The following is a 17,988-nucleotide window of genomic DNA, read 5'->3' as shown; positions in this document are numbered from 1 at the left end:
CTCAGTGTGCAAGCCCAGCAGATTGGGCTGCAGCTCTGCTGGACCATGACCAGGAAGACGAGCTGCTCCAGCAGACGTCTCCCACCGCAGGGCGAGAGCATCCACACAGCAGCAGCAGAGCAGAGCACAGCAAGGTAAGACACACACACACATCACACACACATCACACACACCGAGTCCTTTTAACGTGATCTGATGTCTGAGCTGTGAGAAGCATCAGCGTCTGAGCCAGAGTTGGCAATAACAATAATGAAATGTATTTATTTATTAATATCTCAAGATGCACCATCATCTTTATGAGCGGGTTAGTTTTCACATATTTTATAGATCGATATGAGTCATTTCTGAAAATTAATTTAATTAATTGAATTAGTCTGTTCATGTTTCTTTACATTAGGCTGATTTTGTCATTTAGAAATGAAGTTAATCGTCTTTGTCAAGACTGATTGTAAATTCAGTATGAATGAGTTAATCTGGTCCCTTGTTGATAACATTAGTGATCTGTGTCTATCTGCCTTAATAATAAGAATAAATAAGGTTCTAATTCTGAAATCTACAAACTGTAAACAAGTGGAGCTGCATTTGAATTCAGAGATAATCTCCTCACCTGTTACTGCAACAGCTTGATTTCAAATCTAAATAGGAGAATGGTAATCTGTTCACTGCAACAAAGATTATGTCACTAATGTCTCTGTAAGGCTGAAGAGTTAAAGCTGAAGGTTTCATTGATCGAAGCATGAACGTGTCTCTTTGAGCTGTTCGATGCTCCGTGAACCTTCTCAAACACAACGAGATATTATTATTATTTATCTACTGAATTAATTATCTACTGAATAATAAGGAGACACAGTCAAGACGCTGAGTGTTTGGAGAGTTGGACCTTCTGGTTCTGAGCTTCAGCAACTTCCAATAAGAAATAAAATAATAGATACGACATTAAAGTGCCAAGTCTCAGCTTTGATTTTAAGCAGGTTTATGTCAATATTTAATGAAAAGTTGAAGTGTTTAAAAAAGTAACTACACAGATACACAGAAGTCAAACAAATTCATTATATTTAATGTTTTGTGTGAAATCATTTTAAGTCACTGACGTTAAATCAGGTCAGCAGATGTTTCGTATCGCCCCCGGTGACGCTCTCTCAGACCTTGTTGTGGGGTCTCTGCCTTTAGTCTGGTCCTCAGCAGGATGGATGACGCTCAGTCAGATTGAGGTCAGGTGACTGAGTCGGCCAGTCGAGGATATCTTCCACCTCTTTGATTTGCTTTGGTCGTATCTTTAGGATCATCGTCCTCCTGAATGGGAGAATGAGTTTTGATGAATGTGAGTCACAGAAAAGCTCCTGCACCTGCTGCGTTCATCCTGTTGCGTCTGTCCGAGATCAGAACCAGAACCAGAACCATGTCTGACAGATGAGGCGGCGGCTTTGGGTCATGAGCTGATCTTCTGTTCTCCGCACTCTCTCCTTCATTTTCATAGAGGTTGATTTTTCGGTCATCAGTCCGTAGACACAGAGAGACCAGACTACAGCTTCTGAGTCTTACCAGGGTTTTTGCATCTTGTGGTGAATCCTCTGAGGTTCACGTCGACCTACATCCTGGAGAGCAGTCTCCACATAATGTGTACTCATAAAGGTTTTCCTTCAGCGTGCAAATGATACGACTCGTTGCTCCTCTGTCTACTCTCCTACCACTTTTAATTTCTTCCTCACTTGCATGGTCACGTCTTCACTCCTCACGCTGACTGACAGCTCCACCTCGGTCTACATGTCTACATCTCACGTGAACTCCTCTGTACATGAACTAACATCGAAACAAAACACAGCCGCCCGAGAAACATTTAGGAGCCAAGTGTTTAATTACTTTTAGACCCTTTCACTTCAGGCACGTGGTGTTTACCGGGCTGTATCTCAACAGTTCTTTCAATTTTCAAATCAAATTAAAGCTGAGACTTGGCGCGTTAATGTCGTATCTGTCGAATCCTGGAGCCTGAAGAACAAACGTAACTGTCCTAACACTTACAGTCTGGACTGCATGCACTTTTTGTTTTTAGACCGTTAACATGTAGCTGTTGCAGGAAGAGAGGAGATGCTGACTCAGCTGGTTCTGGGATGGACTGCCTTGCTCAGCGGCCTCCAACCGGCTGCTCCCTCCATCACCACCAGTGAGTACAAACACAAGACTGAGGGAACCAGATCTTTAGGCCAGAGTCCCAGCAGATAAACAGACTGAGGACTGTTACTACTGTAGACTATTAGAAGGTAATTAACATGACCTATGCAAACATTTTAAAGGTCCCTAAAGGTCTCTGTCCATGTGTAGTGTGATTATAGATCAGCTCTAGCTTCTATATTAATACTGTGAAAGTATCAAAGCCTCAGTCCACAGAGAAATGCACACAGCCTGTATTCAGAAACTGAGCCTTAAAACCAGCCGTCAGGACTTCTGGAACTTTGTGATGTCACAACAAAGCAGTCACCAAGCCCCGCCCACTGTACCCACCATCCAAACCTTGCAGGATTTTGGTTGTGTTTTTCCTGAAATCCTATATTTCTATTGGATCGCTCAGAAAACAGTCAGCCAATCAGAAGATAAGCTCAGAGCCTCCTCTCTTCTGATTGGCTCACCGACCTGTTGTTACTAGAGCTGCAGAGAGAAGCCTGAGAGAGGAGATGTAAAACTACACTGAGATGGTTTTTTTGGTTCTTAAAACCACAAATATATCTTCTTATGAATCAACACTTCAAATAAAACACAGAAGAAGAAGAAAATATGGAGGAAAATTCATGTGTCACTTCAGAGTTGTATCAATGTTTTTACATCTGTCTGTGCAGGATTTCCACCGAGCAGGTGGTCGGCTCGGAGATGTGACGTCTTCATCCCTCCTCCTCTTCCGCCCCCGATGTTTCCTCCAATTAAACGGAAAGCAGAGCTGATGGTGATGAATTCACACACTTACACACACATGTGCATTGATATATGGAGAAAGCCTTCACTCCAATGTCTTTCATGATACGTGTTAACCTAACTCTCCCAGTTTGTCTTGAACTCATCAGGTTGATATAACAGAACACATCACAGGACCTAAAGGAGAAAAGGTGCGACAGACCTCTGTTAGGAATCTTGCTTCTTTTTTTGGGGGGAATTTAATGAATCTCATGTTTAATTTAAGGTGAAATTCAAAAAATTACACACTCAGTCATTATAGCTGTTTTTCATATAATGAAATAATGTTATAATGTCTTTTTTACAAGCAACATTCACTACAGTTTAATCATGTTTGTGTTTTAAAGGGCTGCAGAGGACCCAGAGGACCCAAGGTACAGTGTAACACACTCACACATACAAGCACACAAAGCTCTTCTCTCCACAACTTCATAAAAGGTCAAACTGCTGCGTGTATTTCAGGGTCGACCTGGTGTGATGGGTCCAGAGGGAGAACCAGGACCGCAAGGATCCATGGGACAGCCAGGTCAAAAGGTCACAGAAACAACCCACAAACGGTTACACACTGACACGTACCACTCTCACATCTCAAAACACACACTTGTGAAGAATTCATCACAAAAACAACAACAACAACAACAACAAAACAAATGTAGATTTATAAAGGAAATCATCTTTGATTCACCCCAATTTGAGCCATTGAGTCAAATATATTTCAAAAGTCACTAATTATCTGTCCGTGTCACCACTGAATAATTAAACCTTCCACATTTAGAGTTCTCTTTTACTATCACTGTGATTAATGTTGTGGCAAAATAATTAGTATTTGCGCCTGTTCCCAGACATAATGCACCACAGTCATAACCCTGGGCTCATTTGAAAGGTAACGCTTTAAATCCAAAACTAAAAATTCAGAATGAGTATTAGAGATGCTGAGCCAGAGTTACAGAGGCACAAACGTGGTAGGGGAATATATGGCCTGTAGTAGGATCTTATGTGTTTATTATAGTGTGAACCAATTCTGTGTCAGCAGCTGTTGCAGTGAAATGTGGATCAGGAGACTTAGATCTTTCAAACAAAGTATAATTTGTAAAGGTTTTGTAAAGCCTGACTCTGCTACAGACCAAAACACCTAAAGTAACACCACGAGGCTGAAGCGTCCACCAGCTACCACTGTGTATTTTACAAGGTTCATTTTATGTATGTATGATTTAATCTGATATGAAATAATGTGTCCACAGGGAGAGAAGGGCAACAGAGGCTGGAGGGGTCTGTACGGAGACATAGGAACTCCTGGGATGATAAAGGTGCATCGTGTTTCCACATCATATACCACGTGGTTTAATATATAACACATGAACCAGACTAAGACGAGATGTAAATAACTACTACTGTGTAGTGTTTATATCATACAGAGGAACGTGTAAAATCACCAGGTACCTTAAATGCATCACACTGTACACTTGTGTATTCACAGGGCAGTAAGGGGCGTAAAGGATTCATGGTAGGTGACCATTATCCTGCAAGTTTTATACACTTCAAACACCGCTGACATTTCTGAAGAGCAGCACTTATATCTGATGTTTCTGATCGATCTTTTAGGGTGATAAAGGTGTGAAAGGAAACAGAGGAGCCAGTGGAGAGATGGTGAGGATGAACTCTCTCTCCTGTCATTTCTTGTGCCTGTGAATGTGACATAAATATACAAATGAATTCAACTGTTTGTACAATCAATCAACCTGTGTGTGTCTGCAGGGTGAGCGTGGCGTCCCTGGAGAGCCAGGAGAGAAGGTAGAAGACGTGATAAACACTTAGTTGAAAATAAAAATAGAGTAAATCTGTGTGTGCATGGTATTCTGTGCTGTGCTGTGCTGTGCTGTTCCAGGGCCACCCAGGTCTGTGGGGCGATCCAGGCCAGAGGGGTGAGCAGGGACCCAGAGGAGATCCAGGAAGCAGAGGAAGCATGGTGGGTACATACAGTTACATACTGTTGTCTATAACTCAGTATTACTGTGGTTGAGGAGGGGCTGTTAAATAACAGGTGTGGTCTCACGGTAGTTTAAGTTACCTGTGCATTCAGGAGTTCATTTAAATATGTAATGTGGAGCATGTTTTTGGACTCCATTATTCTGTAGAGACACAGCTGGTTGTAGGAGGTTGGTATATACCAGTGATTCAATGAATGAATGAATGTGTTTGTAGGGGTTGAAGGGATCTCGTGGGCCCCCAGGGAAGCTGGGTCGTCCCGGTCCAGTGGGACTGCCCGGTCTGACTGGAGACCCTGGACTACCTGGACAAGGTTTGTGACAGCAGGAAGTTGAACGATTTACCAGACAGGCTGCAGTTACACAGAGAGGAGACTAAACATGATAAAACCAGACTTTATAAGATGGACAACACCGACGGGAGATATCAGATTCTGACAGGTTCCACTTCTGTGTTTAAAGTGGAGCCACATGAGAAGTGGTTGAATGTAATGGACTGATTCAAACCTCTGTTGTCCTGGTTTCTCTTTTAGAAGAATAAGAAATATGACACAGCGAGCAGAGAAAGAATTTCTACCCTGAGAAGGAGAAACATGTTGTCTCACTGATGGTGTTACTCAGAGCAGCTCTGTTCATTTACTGATCAATGACACCTTGTGTTGTAGTGTACGTCTTACCAGGCCCGCAGGGAGACACGGGAAGCCGAGGTCCTTCAGCCGAATGCCACTGTTCACAGGTTCAAACCCCAGAGCGACTGTTGGACAGAGTCCAGACGGTCAGTGTCGCACACACTGTGGAATCAAACACACCTCTTCATTTTGTCAGGTTGACTTTAAAGGTCCCATATTTTACACTTTTCAGTGTTTTATTTGAAGTGTTGATCCATGAGAAGATATATTTGTGTTTTTAAGAACCAAAAACCATCTCAGTGTAGTTTTACATCTCCTCTCTCAGGCTTCTCTCTGCAGCTCTAGTAACAACAGGTCAGTGAGCCAATCAGAAGAGAGGAGGCTCTGAGCCTCTCTTCTGATTGGCTGACTGTTTTCTGAGTGATCCAATAAAAATATAGCAGATTTCAGGTAAAAACACTCAGAGAAACCAAATCCTGCAAGGTTTGGATGGTGGGTCCAGGTGGGCGGGGCTTGGTGACTGCTTTGTTGTGACATCACAAAGTTCCAGAAGTCCTGACGGCTGGTTTTAAGGCTCAGTTTCTGAATACAGGCTGTGTGCATTTCTCTGTGGACTGAGGCTTTGATACTTTCACAGTATTAATATAGAACCTAGACCTGATCTATAATCACACTACACATGGACAGAGACCTTTACACTATATGGGACCTTTAACACACAATTTTAAAGTACTTGTACCTTAAATTATTTAAATTTTCTGCTACTTTAAACTTCTGCTCCTACATTTCAGAGCGTAATATTGTATTTTTACTCCACAACATTTATCTGACTCCTGTAGATACTTCACATTAAGACGTGTAGGGTCAACAGGTGTCGATGGCCAACGACTGAACAGTGCCCCCTTGTGGAGAATCTGCACCCTGCTAAATATGAGTAGGACAGTGATGCTGGCTGGCCCCTTGTGAATGAAAAAGAGACATTTTTAAGTGTAGCATTTATATATATATATATATATATGTTCCTCTCCAGGTGTTTATTGCAGATGGAGAGAGACAGATGAGGAGGCTGCGTGGGGAGAACGTGATGGTGCTGCGGACGGACAGACAGGCTCTGTACATCTACTCTGATTCCCAGTGGATCAACGTCCTGGTAACGACTGCTGGAGACACATAAAAACACCACATCACCAAAACCACAAAACTATATAGCTGTCAGTTTATTAGGAACACCTAGATACTGTAAAACTAAAGCAGGTTAGTACAACAATCCTACAGTAAACTCCCCTTCATGAAGGTTATAATGTTGAGTTTGTGCTGAAACTGTTTTAGAGAGGTGCTGATTCAACCTCAAGATAACGCTGGAGGATGTAGTTTGTGCTGCTGTTGAATTGTGTTGCATTATGTTATTATATCAGTGAGAATAGAATAAATAACACAAACACGTCTGTATAATGCAATACAGTTTAACACCATCGCACACTACATCCTCCAACATGATTAGACTGGATTAGTTTAAACTACTGCAGGTGTTCCTAATAAACTGCAAACTGAGTGGGTAACATTGGTTCAGGTGTAAAAGTCGGCGTATTAATAAAGACTGGAAGAAAATACATTTTTGATTAAATAATGACAGAGTTTAAAATTAGAAATGTGAGATATGAAAACAATAATAAATTCATTTCACAGCAGCTACATGTTTAACTACTGTACATATACATTTCCAAACATACTTTACACATTTGATGGTTACTAAAACTGAATGATGCTGTTAGCTTTGATATTTATTTTAAACTGTTGCTATAACCTTTTAGAGATTTCCTGATTTCCATTGATGTGGTCAATAAAAATGCTTTCTTCATTCTTCAGTGTGACCACTTTTATTTAACAGTAAAAAAGTTTGCTAAATAAGTGTTAACTGCAATTGCTATATTCTCTTTACCTTCTTTAGCTGTTCCTCTTTTTGTTTTCTTTCTTTCTTTCTGTGTGGACCAGGATCACCGCAGACACTGACCACACTCCATCCATCACACACTAGCATCACCACCACTGAAGTGCCCTTGAGCAAGACACTCCATCTGACCTGATCCAGCTGCTCAGTGGCCGAACAGCTCAGATTGTGAGCAGCTTCCAGGTGTGACTGTGTGTAACTGTGTTCCTGAAAACATGCTTTATTTCTACTTTATTGTAATTACATATTTCAGCATTTCTGCTAATATGATTTATAAATGCATGTGCACTGTTTGGGCATTTTATTACATTTAAACACTCCTTACCCACAGTGTTCCTCTTTGTTTTTATTTTGAATAGTTTTATATCATGAATGTAGAAAAAACTTATTTATTTTAAGTGTATGCTGCTGCTGCTGCAGTGATCCAGCTCCTACAAAGAGATCAATAAAAATCAGATTACTGTCTTTTGCCTTGATATCAGACTGGCATTTTTTATAATTCATTCTTTATCTTAAGTTTTCATTGTTTTACTGAATAAATAAAACACTTTTACAGGTTACAGGTGTTGGCTTCTTGCAAGGAGTCAGTGCAGTGTGCATCACTTCAAGCTTTGACGAACTGACAGAGACGAGCAGTTATTAATTTAATAACTGGACAGTAATGGTTTAACATCTTCCTATGGAAGGTTTAGTGGCTCTACATTTTATGGGGAAATATTGTATTTTTTACTCCACTATAATTAATATTATACAGTTTTAGTCACTTGTTACTTTACAAACTAGGTTCCAGCTTCTCAAATATGATGATTTGCCACTTTATCAAGATTTTAGCAATTTGAATATTTTTATATTTTTAATAATTTTGAGTTTCAGACTATTAATTGGACAAAACAAGACTGTGAAGATGCCACCTTGGGCTCTTGGTCAGTATGATGGATATTTTTTATAAAATAAATGATTAATCAATTGAAAAAATAATCAACAGATTAATTCATGATGAAAATAATCATTAGCTGTAGTCCTATATAATCTCCATCATCTTTGTTTGTTAATTTGAGCTTCACCATAAGAGCTGCCAGCAGGTGGCGCCCTGACATTAACTCAGCATGAGTAAATAAACAGGAGGAAGAGGTTAATTACTTTGGACCTGCTGCACATGAAATCTGTAGGTCAGCTGTGTTAGAGCAGCCAGATTTATAATGCTTTTTTTTTTTTTTGCCAGGTTTTTGGAGATTTTTTTCTTTGCTGTTTCAGCCAGTTGTTGGAGATTCTGTCTGTTGTGGATTTGGCTGGTGAAGTCCTGGAGAAGGTGTGAAGTTGTTTTTTTGTTTTTTTTTATCACCTGTTCCTATTAGATCAAGTCAAACTGGTGAGTTTCTGATTTTTCATACAGTTGTTTAATAGTTCGTCGAATTCACTATCAATAATTGATATGTACCTGAACTGAAGAAAACTCTAAAAATGTGATGATCCTCAGGCGACTTCCGGAGTCACGAGGAGTGTTTTTTTCTATGATTTCTAAGCGGGTTTCTGGACGTTTACTTGTGATGCACGTCGGCAGAGAAAGATATCCCTTGGAAAAGTTATAACGACTATATAAATATGTGTCATGTCTGTGTGTCCAGATGAGAGTTATGACTCTGATTTTTTTGACATAATCGGGCGTTAAGCGTTTTCAAATTTCCTGCTTTAAGTGCCTCAGTAAGCGGAGTCAGTGCTGGAGCTGTGAAGTGAAAAACTACATTAACTAACTTCCGGTTGTTTTGTAAACACCTGAATGCACCTGTCCCTCTCATCTCACACAGTATCTTTGACTTATGTCTCTTTGTGAAGCCAGTCACTCGTGGTATTTATGGTTATTCGGGGTAAATTAGCCAAGAGGAAACTTAACGGTCGTCTGCTTGTTATGTTTTGGGCAAAAAGCCTTGTACCCTCTGACAGAGTTTTGTGGCCCTTGACTCTGTTGCTCTGACATTGCACATCTGTTCACAGCTGGGAGCTGTTGCAGTCTTCGGTCTGGACTTGTTGACTTGCAGGTTCCTGCCCTGTTTGCTTCTGTGTATTGGTCCACATCAGTCAGCTTACTGTCTTTCTGCTCCACTTGCTTGGCATACACGTGTTTTAGCATTAGGTAGCGTGACAAACCTGAGAACCTACTGTAATTTATTCATTCCTTTAAATTGGATTGAAACAATCTGGTGTCATTTTACCTTTAGTTTGTGCTCCAGCAGAATTACCACATGTATATTAATTGGCTTTTTCCTCCAAAACAAATGTCCATCATCTAATCAACATTATGTTTTAACTGTGTTTGTACTGACCGTCCTCAGTAGTAACACCTCAGCTATTCCTATTTTGACAAGTCAAAATATTACAAACATTTTCTCTTACTTAAATAACAAAGTAGGATGATTGTGTGGCCTTGATGGTGGTGTGCACTCTGAGTGATATTAATTTTTTTGTTTAGATGTTGAACCCTTTGTGTTTTCCCTCATATGACACAATATCTTTGCAACATAGTCGTGGTTTGAACATTTTATTTATCACAAGCGTCTGGGCAAGAAAACGGGCGATATTCCTGCTTCCCTGTTGCCTTACACAACTCTTTATGACAGGGATTGAAAGCAATGAGTTTTCCGACCTTTAACCTCTCTAAAATTGTAACTTTCACTTCATACTGTGCCTTCAAGTGAGCTTGTTTGCCCAATCTACCAATATCTTATTGACTGTAACTAAAGTTTCTGGTAGCTCAGAGTTCACAAGTTTGTGATGTACAGATTTTAGAAATAGTGTGTCCACTTTTTTTTTTTGTTCCTGAACAGAGGTTTGAAATGTAATTAAAACAGAATCATATACCATATTTGAAAAACAAGATAACGCCCATCTTTGTTGACAATCATTGATGTTACCAACAGTTTTCCCACAACTTAAGATACTTGGAAAGCCAACCATATCATACACACAAGAGATTTTGTTGAAAGCATGACCATACAGATTTAATTTGAAGGTAATAATATAACTTTTTGTATTCACCAAGAGCGGAGCGTGTTGACACTAGTGTGACTTTTTTGGTTTAATATGATGTGCAGTATGCTGTCAGGAGCTGGGACATTTGACTGCGCCACTGCATCTATCATCAGATGTCACAGGAAGCTTAAAAACAATGACTCAAACATACTTGAAAATCAATCTTCCACACTTCCTCATGTCCCCCAAATTTTCAAGGCCTTAGAAAAATCTAATTCGACCAGGTAAAAACTCTAGAATCTGCATTTCGGTTTGACTCATTTATTTTAAATGCAACAGCAGGCCTGACAGTGTTTAACTGTATGTTGTTCTTGAATGTCACTCAGATGCACCATGATGTAGGCCTTGTGATTATCTTCCTGCAGGACTGTGGGCAAAGGAAGTACTTCTCTTGGATGAATTCCCCCTTTACGTCTAACAATAATACAAAACAGACAAATTTGAAATGAATTGAAATAATTTTTTTTTTTTTTTTTTTTTTTTACCAGGATGGCACATTAAAATTAAATCAGAGTGCTTCAAAAACAAACGATTGCACATTAAAAATCAAATAATCTGGAGCAGTAATATCACATTTTTGGCATCTGTGCTGTTGCACTGGTGATGGTAACGGCATGCTGATAGATTTTAATCTAGAGGCTGCAAGGGAGATAAAAACAGTAAAACAGGTTCAGCTGCACATAAAGTGTAAAAAAAAAAAACTATTAAGAGGAAATGATACAGCCTTTATCAGCTGATCTAAACAGTTATTTCTTTTAAAATGACAGACCATGATTCTGTAGCTATAAGAGTGTGGAAGGATGCTTGGATATAGCAGCAGACTACTCGACTGACAGGGTTCATCCAGCTGGCTACCTAATCGGATGTAGCCGTCACAGGCTAACTAACGAGAATACTGCACTGACTAAGACATTTTTCAAACATGTTGCTAAAACCAGAGTCAAATTATGTACTGATTTACAAGCTAGACTACTAGATTGCTGATTCCCAAACTGACCCAGGTTGTATCCACTAGGCATCTTTCTCTAAGTGCCACTGCTTTTTAAGTGCTTGCACCTGCCTCCTGGCATCAGTTTTTTTTTTTTTATTATAAGAGTGGTCTTACTTTTGTGTTTTATATGGGAACCTGCACTTTAGGTTAATGTCAGTAGTGTTAGAAAGTAGTGAAAAATCCCCAAGTGCCCAAAGGTTTTGAATTTTCTAGTTTGGATGATGGAAAAATAAACAACAAAATTCATAAGTCAATACAAAAACAAAACTTGTTGCAGATTCATTTGCTGTCGATTGACTAATCAGTTAATGGTTTCAACTCTTAAGTATGATCTGGTTGAAATTTGGTTAAAAGATGCCCAGTGTCACTCATTCATAATAATACATGTCACAGTGGAAGAGGCTGGAGTTCAAAGTTACAACATAAATGTAATTGTAAGTACAAACAGAGACAAACCACTGGAATTACTACAGGACAGAAATGAGATGTGATTACTGGATATGGGAGCTCATTAATTCAATAGATGATCAACAGAAAATTTGTCTGCAACTATTTTGATAATCAGCTAATTGTTTCTGTCATTTTTAAAGCAAAAATACCAAACATGAATTTGAGGATTTGAATATTTTCTTTGTGATACGCAACAGTGAACTGAATGTCTTTGGGTTTTGGACCGTTGGACAAAACAAGACATCTGAAGTCATGACTGTGGACTGTGGGAGATAAGAGGCATTTATCACTATTTCATGACATTTTATGAACAAAACTCTTCAGAACTCGCTACATGAAAATAATTGTTAGTTGCAGCCCTAGTTTCAAATGTAAAGATCTGAATGGGAGACTCCTGCAATTGCATGAGGCCTCTGTTGTCTGCCAAAGTATACCTTGACCCATTCTAATACGAGCTCTCATGATGATTAATGAGAAATTAAGGCCTAAAGAGGAGTATAATCTCTTGATTTGCAGGTGTCAAAGACAATCACTCTCACCTATGTTAACTTCTGCTTCTTGTCCCACATCAGCTCCTCTTACATTTGCTCCAAATTAGGATTTTTCTGGCCACAGTGTCTGATCAAATTGGCAGTGTGTGAATGGTAAACCTAAACTCCAGGCTTCAAAACTTCAAAAGAGTGGCATCACTGAAGGTAAAGTTTCAGCAGGATATGATGTTACCACACGAGTGTTTCGTTTTTCAGGCACTTGTTCACCCAGGCTACTCTGATCACTAAACGCTAAGTGGACTCACACCTTTTAATAACTAACGAGCAAAGTGATTGACCAGTCGTTACGATGACAAACAAGTGACTGATTTATTAACTAGCAAATTGATGATCACCTTCTTTCACACAGTTCATTGTAGCTGACTAGCTGCTTGGTCTACAAGCTATCAAAACACTGACTGCAAAGCTGACTGACTCACTGATGAATTCACGGAACAGAGTCTGTTTAAACAAGGTGGTAATCAAGTCTGTCATGAAAATGTGGACATTTGTTTGATGTCGCTGACTGACTGATGTGCAAAGGCTGAGCTCAGACTACAGGAGGTTCTGGTCCCAGAGTCAGATCTGATTAAAATGAACAAACTGAAATCTGGATGGGTTATGTGGACAGCTGAGAGGAAGGAAAAGTATGTCTAAATGTGCAAGACTAACTTTACAGAGGGAAGGGAAGACGTGAGAATAACTTGATGTGTAGTTCCCTCTGGTGTAATAATTGTAATCTTGGTTGGGATTTTAGAAACACCTGTAATCTGAGCACAACCTTACAGGGTGGTTCTCTAGCTGACTGACAAAAAGTGTAAAATCAGTGTGCATTTAAACATCAAGTCTTATCCTTGTAAGTCAACAAAAATCAGCCAAGAAGCTCTGATCTAAAGAAATATGTTTAGATCACATGATCTAAATATATAAACTCAGTGGAACTAGCTGTATGCTAGTTTGGTAACCAGGTCAACACTTCATCATATTTTTGAGAATACAGACCCATGTCCAGTCAAACTCATTCTCTTCTGACACTTCTTAAAAACTTAAAATAATTATAATAACAATATCTTTCCAGTATTAAATAATCTTATATAAAAACACACACAAAAAAAGTTTGAAATAAATGGCAATGCTCCCTCTAAGACTGCCCCCACCCACAGCCCCCCCAACCCCTCAACATTTCTGTACACGCCATCTCGCTTTCGCGTCCTTCCATTAATCCCTCCTTCCCTTCATCAGTAACGTTACTTCCATTGCCACGGCTCCATGCAGTACCAGTTATTTTGCAGCAAATTGTCTCTGTTGCCGTTGTCGTTCAAGTCTTGTCTTTTGTATATTTCAATGCAAAGCTGCACAGACATTGTGAAAAAAGCTTGATAGGTGATTTTTCTGGCTTGCTTGTATACAGATATATATATACATATATATATATATGTATTTTTGCTCATGTCATTGGATTAAACATGTATTGGTAATGATAGTAATAATGAGGATAATAGGAACAATCATAATCTGAGATTAAGAGTAGGAAACACGGTTTGCTACTTGCTCGGAGATCCAAGGGTGGATGGTTTAGGATGAGGAGAGACGGACAAGTCAAGACAGACATCGATTATTTCTTCTCTGCAGTAACGATGAGACCTAAATAGTCAGTTCAGTTCTTTAGGCTCCACCCAGTGTCCTTGCTCCCTACCAGTCACTGGTCAGTTTGGTGCTTTGGTCCCTTTTTGGAGGAGCGGGAGGTGGGCCTCGCCGCAGCGTTGCATAGCCTGAGATGTTGGCATGTTTGGTGGAGTGGGAGTGCGTGTGGTGGCGAGACAAAGTTTGGGAGTGTCCCCGGACGCCCTGCTGCTGCTGCTGCATTAGCTCCGGAGGGGGTGGCGGGAGGAGCGCCATGTCGTCCATGGTGCCCACAGGGTCCATCTTAGAGGAGATGAGGTGGGAGGAGGTGAGCGAGCCATGGCGAGACACTGACTTCCGCTTAAGAGTGCGATTGAGGTCTTCCAGGAAGTGAGGCTTTAGTGCCAGCGACACCGGCCCTGCTGATTTCGGGGAGGTGGGGGGGACGGGAGAGGAGGAGGAGGAGGAGTATGAGGACAGGGAAGGAGGTGGTGTCTGAGACAGGGGAGGCGGCGAGAGGGGCATTGAAATTGTATTGTCATACTGGGTCGTGTTGCTGCTCCGCCGGTTCAGTGTTGGAGGAGGGACTGCCCCCTTTTTCAGTGAGCCTTGTTTCCATGACGACGATGACATGGAGGAGGTTGCTGACTGTTGATGCGGCTGCATCTGAGGCTGGGGGTTCACCACAGCGACCTTAGGGGTCTGGTGGAACTCTGACGGGTGGGGAGGAGGAGGGAAAAGCTCAAAGTCACTGGGGGGAGGTGGGAAGTAGTCAGGAGACTCAAGGTGAGTAGGCTGGGAGGGGGGAGGTGGGGGAGGAGGGGATGGGAAGTCAGATGGCTGATGGTGCTGGCCTGTTTGTAGCCCCTGGAGCGCCAACGGGAGGTTCGCCAAGTTCAGCTTCCCCGGCTTTGGGAGCGGAGCAGGAAGCGCAGAAGAATCTTTTGAAGGAGACCCAGTCGCTGACGAGGAGCTTGAGGATGTACCCGTCTGAGGAGTTTGGCCAAATTTGTTGACCAGGCTCTCCACCTTCTTTGGCCTCTCCTCTTGAGTCTCGCCTGAACTGGACCGAATGGAGGAGGCTCTTTGTGGGGTTGGTGGAGGCCCTCGCTTGATGGATCCTGTGGATGAGGTGGAAGGCGACTTCTTTATAGGGGAGCCTGTCCTGGACGAGGATGAAGAGGGAGGAGGAGGGAAATCTCCTAAGGAGCTGTCAGGAGGAGGTGGGGGGAACTCTGGGGACTGTGGCGCCACAACGCCTCCTGGCTGCCATTTTGGTTTGGCCTTGACGGCAGGAGGAGACTGAGGAGCAGAGAACTTAGATCCTTCCATGGAGTTGGAGGCAGGCAGAGAGGAAGGGGCAGCATTTCCTGGGAACTGATTGACAATCTGTTTGACCAAAGAGGAGGTAGCAGCTGCAATGGAGACGGAAGAGGAGGAGGAGGAAGGAGAGAGGGCAAGGTTTTTGGAAGAGAGACTGTGCTGCTTTGGCAATGTGGGAGGTGGCTGATTTGGGGAATGACCTGTTGAGAAACTCTGCTGCTTTTTAACTGGCCCGTGGCCACTGTGGAGCGGTGTGGGTGACACAGGTGAGAGGGCAATGGGAAGGGAAGAGGGACCAGAAGGTTTGGGAGCAGTTTGAGGGGGAAAACCACCAGTAAAGGTTTTTGGAGGCGCAGGAGGGGGCGCATTGGGGGAAAGGGGCCGGAGAGCTTGCAGGGAAGCAGGAGGAGAAAGCTCAGCCAGAGGTGGAGGAGGAGGAGGAGAGTCATCGTCGGGTACTCCTGGGCTGAAGTCATACACCATGTTGGGAAACTTCTGTGCCAAGAACTGCTGGAGGCCAGCGTTGGAGAGCTGAGGACAGGAGTTGAGCATGGGCTCTGGAGGGAGAGGAAGCAGCAACCCATTGGCCTCCAGGCTCTCTGGTGGAGGAGGGGGGAGGTAGGAGGACTCCTGGATCTCCTCTTCCAGCGGGGGTGGTGGTGGCAGAGCAGAGGGGCTAGATGGACCAAATTTCAACGCGGCCATGGCTGAGCCAGGAGCCGGCACAGTGGGTGGAGGAGGCGGGGGAGGAGACGGTGGTAATGGAGGGGAGGTGCTGTAAGCGGCTGGGAGGGTATTGTAGTTTGGTTTTGTAGACTGGATGGGGAGGGATGGTGGGGTGGCTCCTGGCAGCTGTGTCCTGGACTGGTTCTGGCTCTGCAGGCGAGCCAGTGTGCTGTACTTGACATATGAGGAGGTAGGTGCTGACTGATGGGCCACACTTGCAATAGGGGGAGGAGGCGGAGGTGGCGGAGGCGAGGGAGGTGATGGAGAGGAATCCTCAGATGGGATGAGGCCATCGGTGTAGCTGGTCCGGGAGGGTGGGGTCTGAGGCTGAGAGAGAGGGAGGGGTTGTGGAGAGAGGGAAGGTATCTGGAGAGGGATAGGTCTACTGATAGGGTCTATCTTCATCATCTGGAGAAAGGAACAAGAAATGGGAGAGCAAGAGGAGGAAGAGGGAGCAGGGAAAGAAGGAGAAGGTGGTAAGGAGAGAGACAGAGAGAAAGGGGTGATGGGAGAGAAAGAAGTAAAATTATAACAAGTCATAAACAACTCTACCGTTGTCATGTTTCTGAAAACCAAACAATTCAAGACAAGATTAGGGATGGGTTCCGATAGTTTGTTCCATTTTGAATCCAAGTTGGTGAAATGCATGTTGAATCAGCTTAAATGTTCAAAAGTCAACAAGTCAATGTTTGTGAAAGTCAGTTGTTTAAATATCTAACGTTCAACGTGTCCAAAGTAAGAACTTGCGGCATTTTTGATAACTACTGCCAGTGTAACACCATATTCTGCGATCTGTAACAGTGAAACAAGTTCATCGACAGGTAATATTTAGTGAGTTGTGCAAGGAAATAATCAGCAGTTTATTCAGTTCATTCAATGTTAAAATAGAATATTCACTGTGTTGTTGTTACTTTAGCTGCTATTGTTTCTGAAGCTGCAGACAGGCCCCCAGTAAGGAGGAACGTGAGTCAGGACAGGATTAATGAACGTATATTTTCCTTCCCCACCACAGAAAAGGATAAGCAATTTGAAAAAATGCAGATTCAGAACTTGGATTCAGATTCAATAAAATGCTATCGAACCCCATCCCTTGACAGCATGCAAGAACTCAATGAACAAACCAGTGCAGTCTGAGAACACACATCCATTTAAACTCTAAACACATTGTGACATTGAATGAGGTCAATCACAATCTGAACACATGAAAACATTCTGAGGACATCCTGAGATACTATGGATCAACTAAGGTCAGTCAATGACATTGTATAATATGTGTATAATGTAAAAAAGTCATTGTATATGTCAAAAAATGTTATTGTATAATACGTCATAAAAATGTCACTGCTTGATGTGATAAAAATGTTATTGTATGTCATAAATAATAAATGTCGTATAATATAAAAATGTCATTGCATAATATGTTGTAAAAATGTCATTGTATAATATGTCATGAACTTATATATGTCATATACATATATGTTTCGCATAATATCTCAAAAATGTAGTATAGTAAGGTATAAAAATAACTAATGTTAGGTAACAAAGTATAGGTGACAAAGTATAGTTAGGCATAAAATGTCATAGTATAATAAGGCATAAAAAGGTAAAAAAAAAACGTCATAGTATAGTAAGGCATAAAAACATATAAAAACATAGTATAGTAAAGCATAAAAACGTCTAAAAACATCATAGTATAGTAAGGCATAAAAAGGTGAAAAAACATCATAGTATAGTAAGGCATAAAAATGTCTGAAAACATCATAGTATAGTAAGGCATAAAAAGGTGAAAAAACATCATAGTAAAAAAAGGCAT

The 17,988-nt window shown here is 41.6% G+C and overlaps 1 protein-coding gene across 1 annotated transcript in view; it reads right to left on the bottom strand.

The window, feature by feature from the left end:
- Positions 1 to 14,195: 14,195 nt before the first annotated feature.
- Positions 14,196 to 17,988, bottom strand: part of LOC111218060 (ras-associated and pleckstrin homology domains-containing protein 1-like) — a 40,528-nt gene continuing 36,735 nt past the window's right edge. The window contains exon 18 of the mRNA XM_022740153.1: positions 14,196 to 16,583. Coding sequence (XP_022595874.1) covers positions 14,196 to 16,583 — 2,388 coding nt within the window. The remainder of the gene's footprint in view (positions 16,584 to 17,988) is intronic.

This window comes from Seriola dumerili, unplaced genomic scaffold (assembly GCF_002260705.1).
Source record: "Seriola dumerili isolate Sdu_G_001 unplaced genomic scaffold, Sdu_1.0 BDQW01000052.1, whole genome shotgun sequence".
NCBI classification, from domain to species: domain Eukaryota; kingdom Metazoa; phylum Chordata; class Actinopteri; order Carangiformes; family Carangidae; genus Seriola; species Seriola dumerili.
Note: the sequence above shows the minus strand (reverse complement) of the source record. Positions and strands in the feature narration are given on the sequence as shown.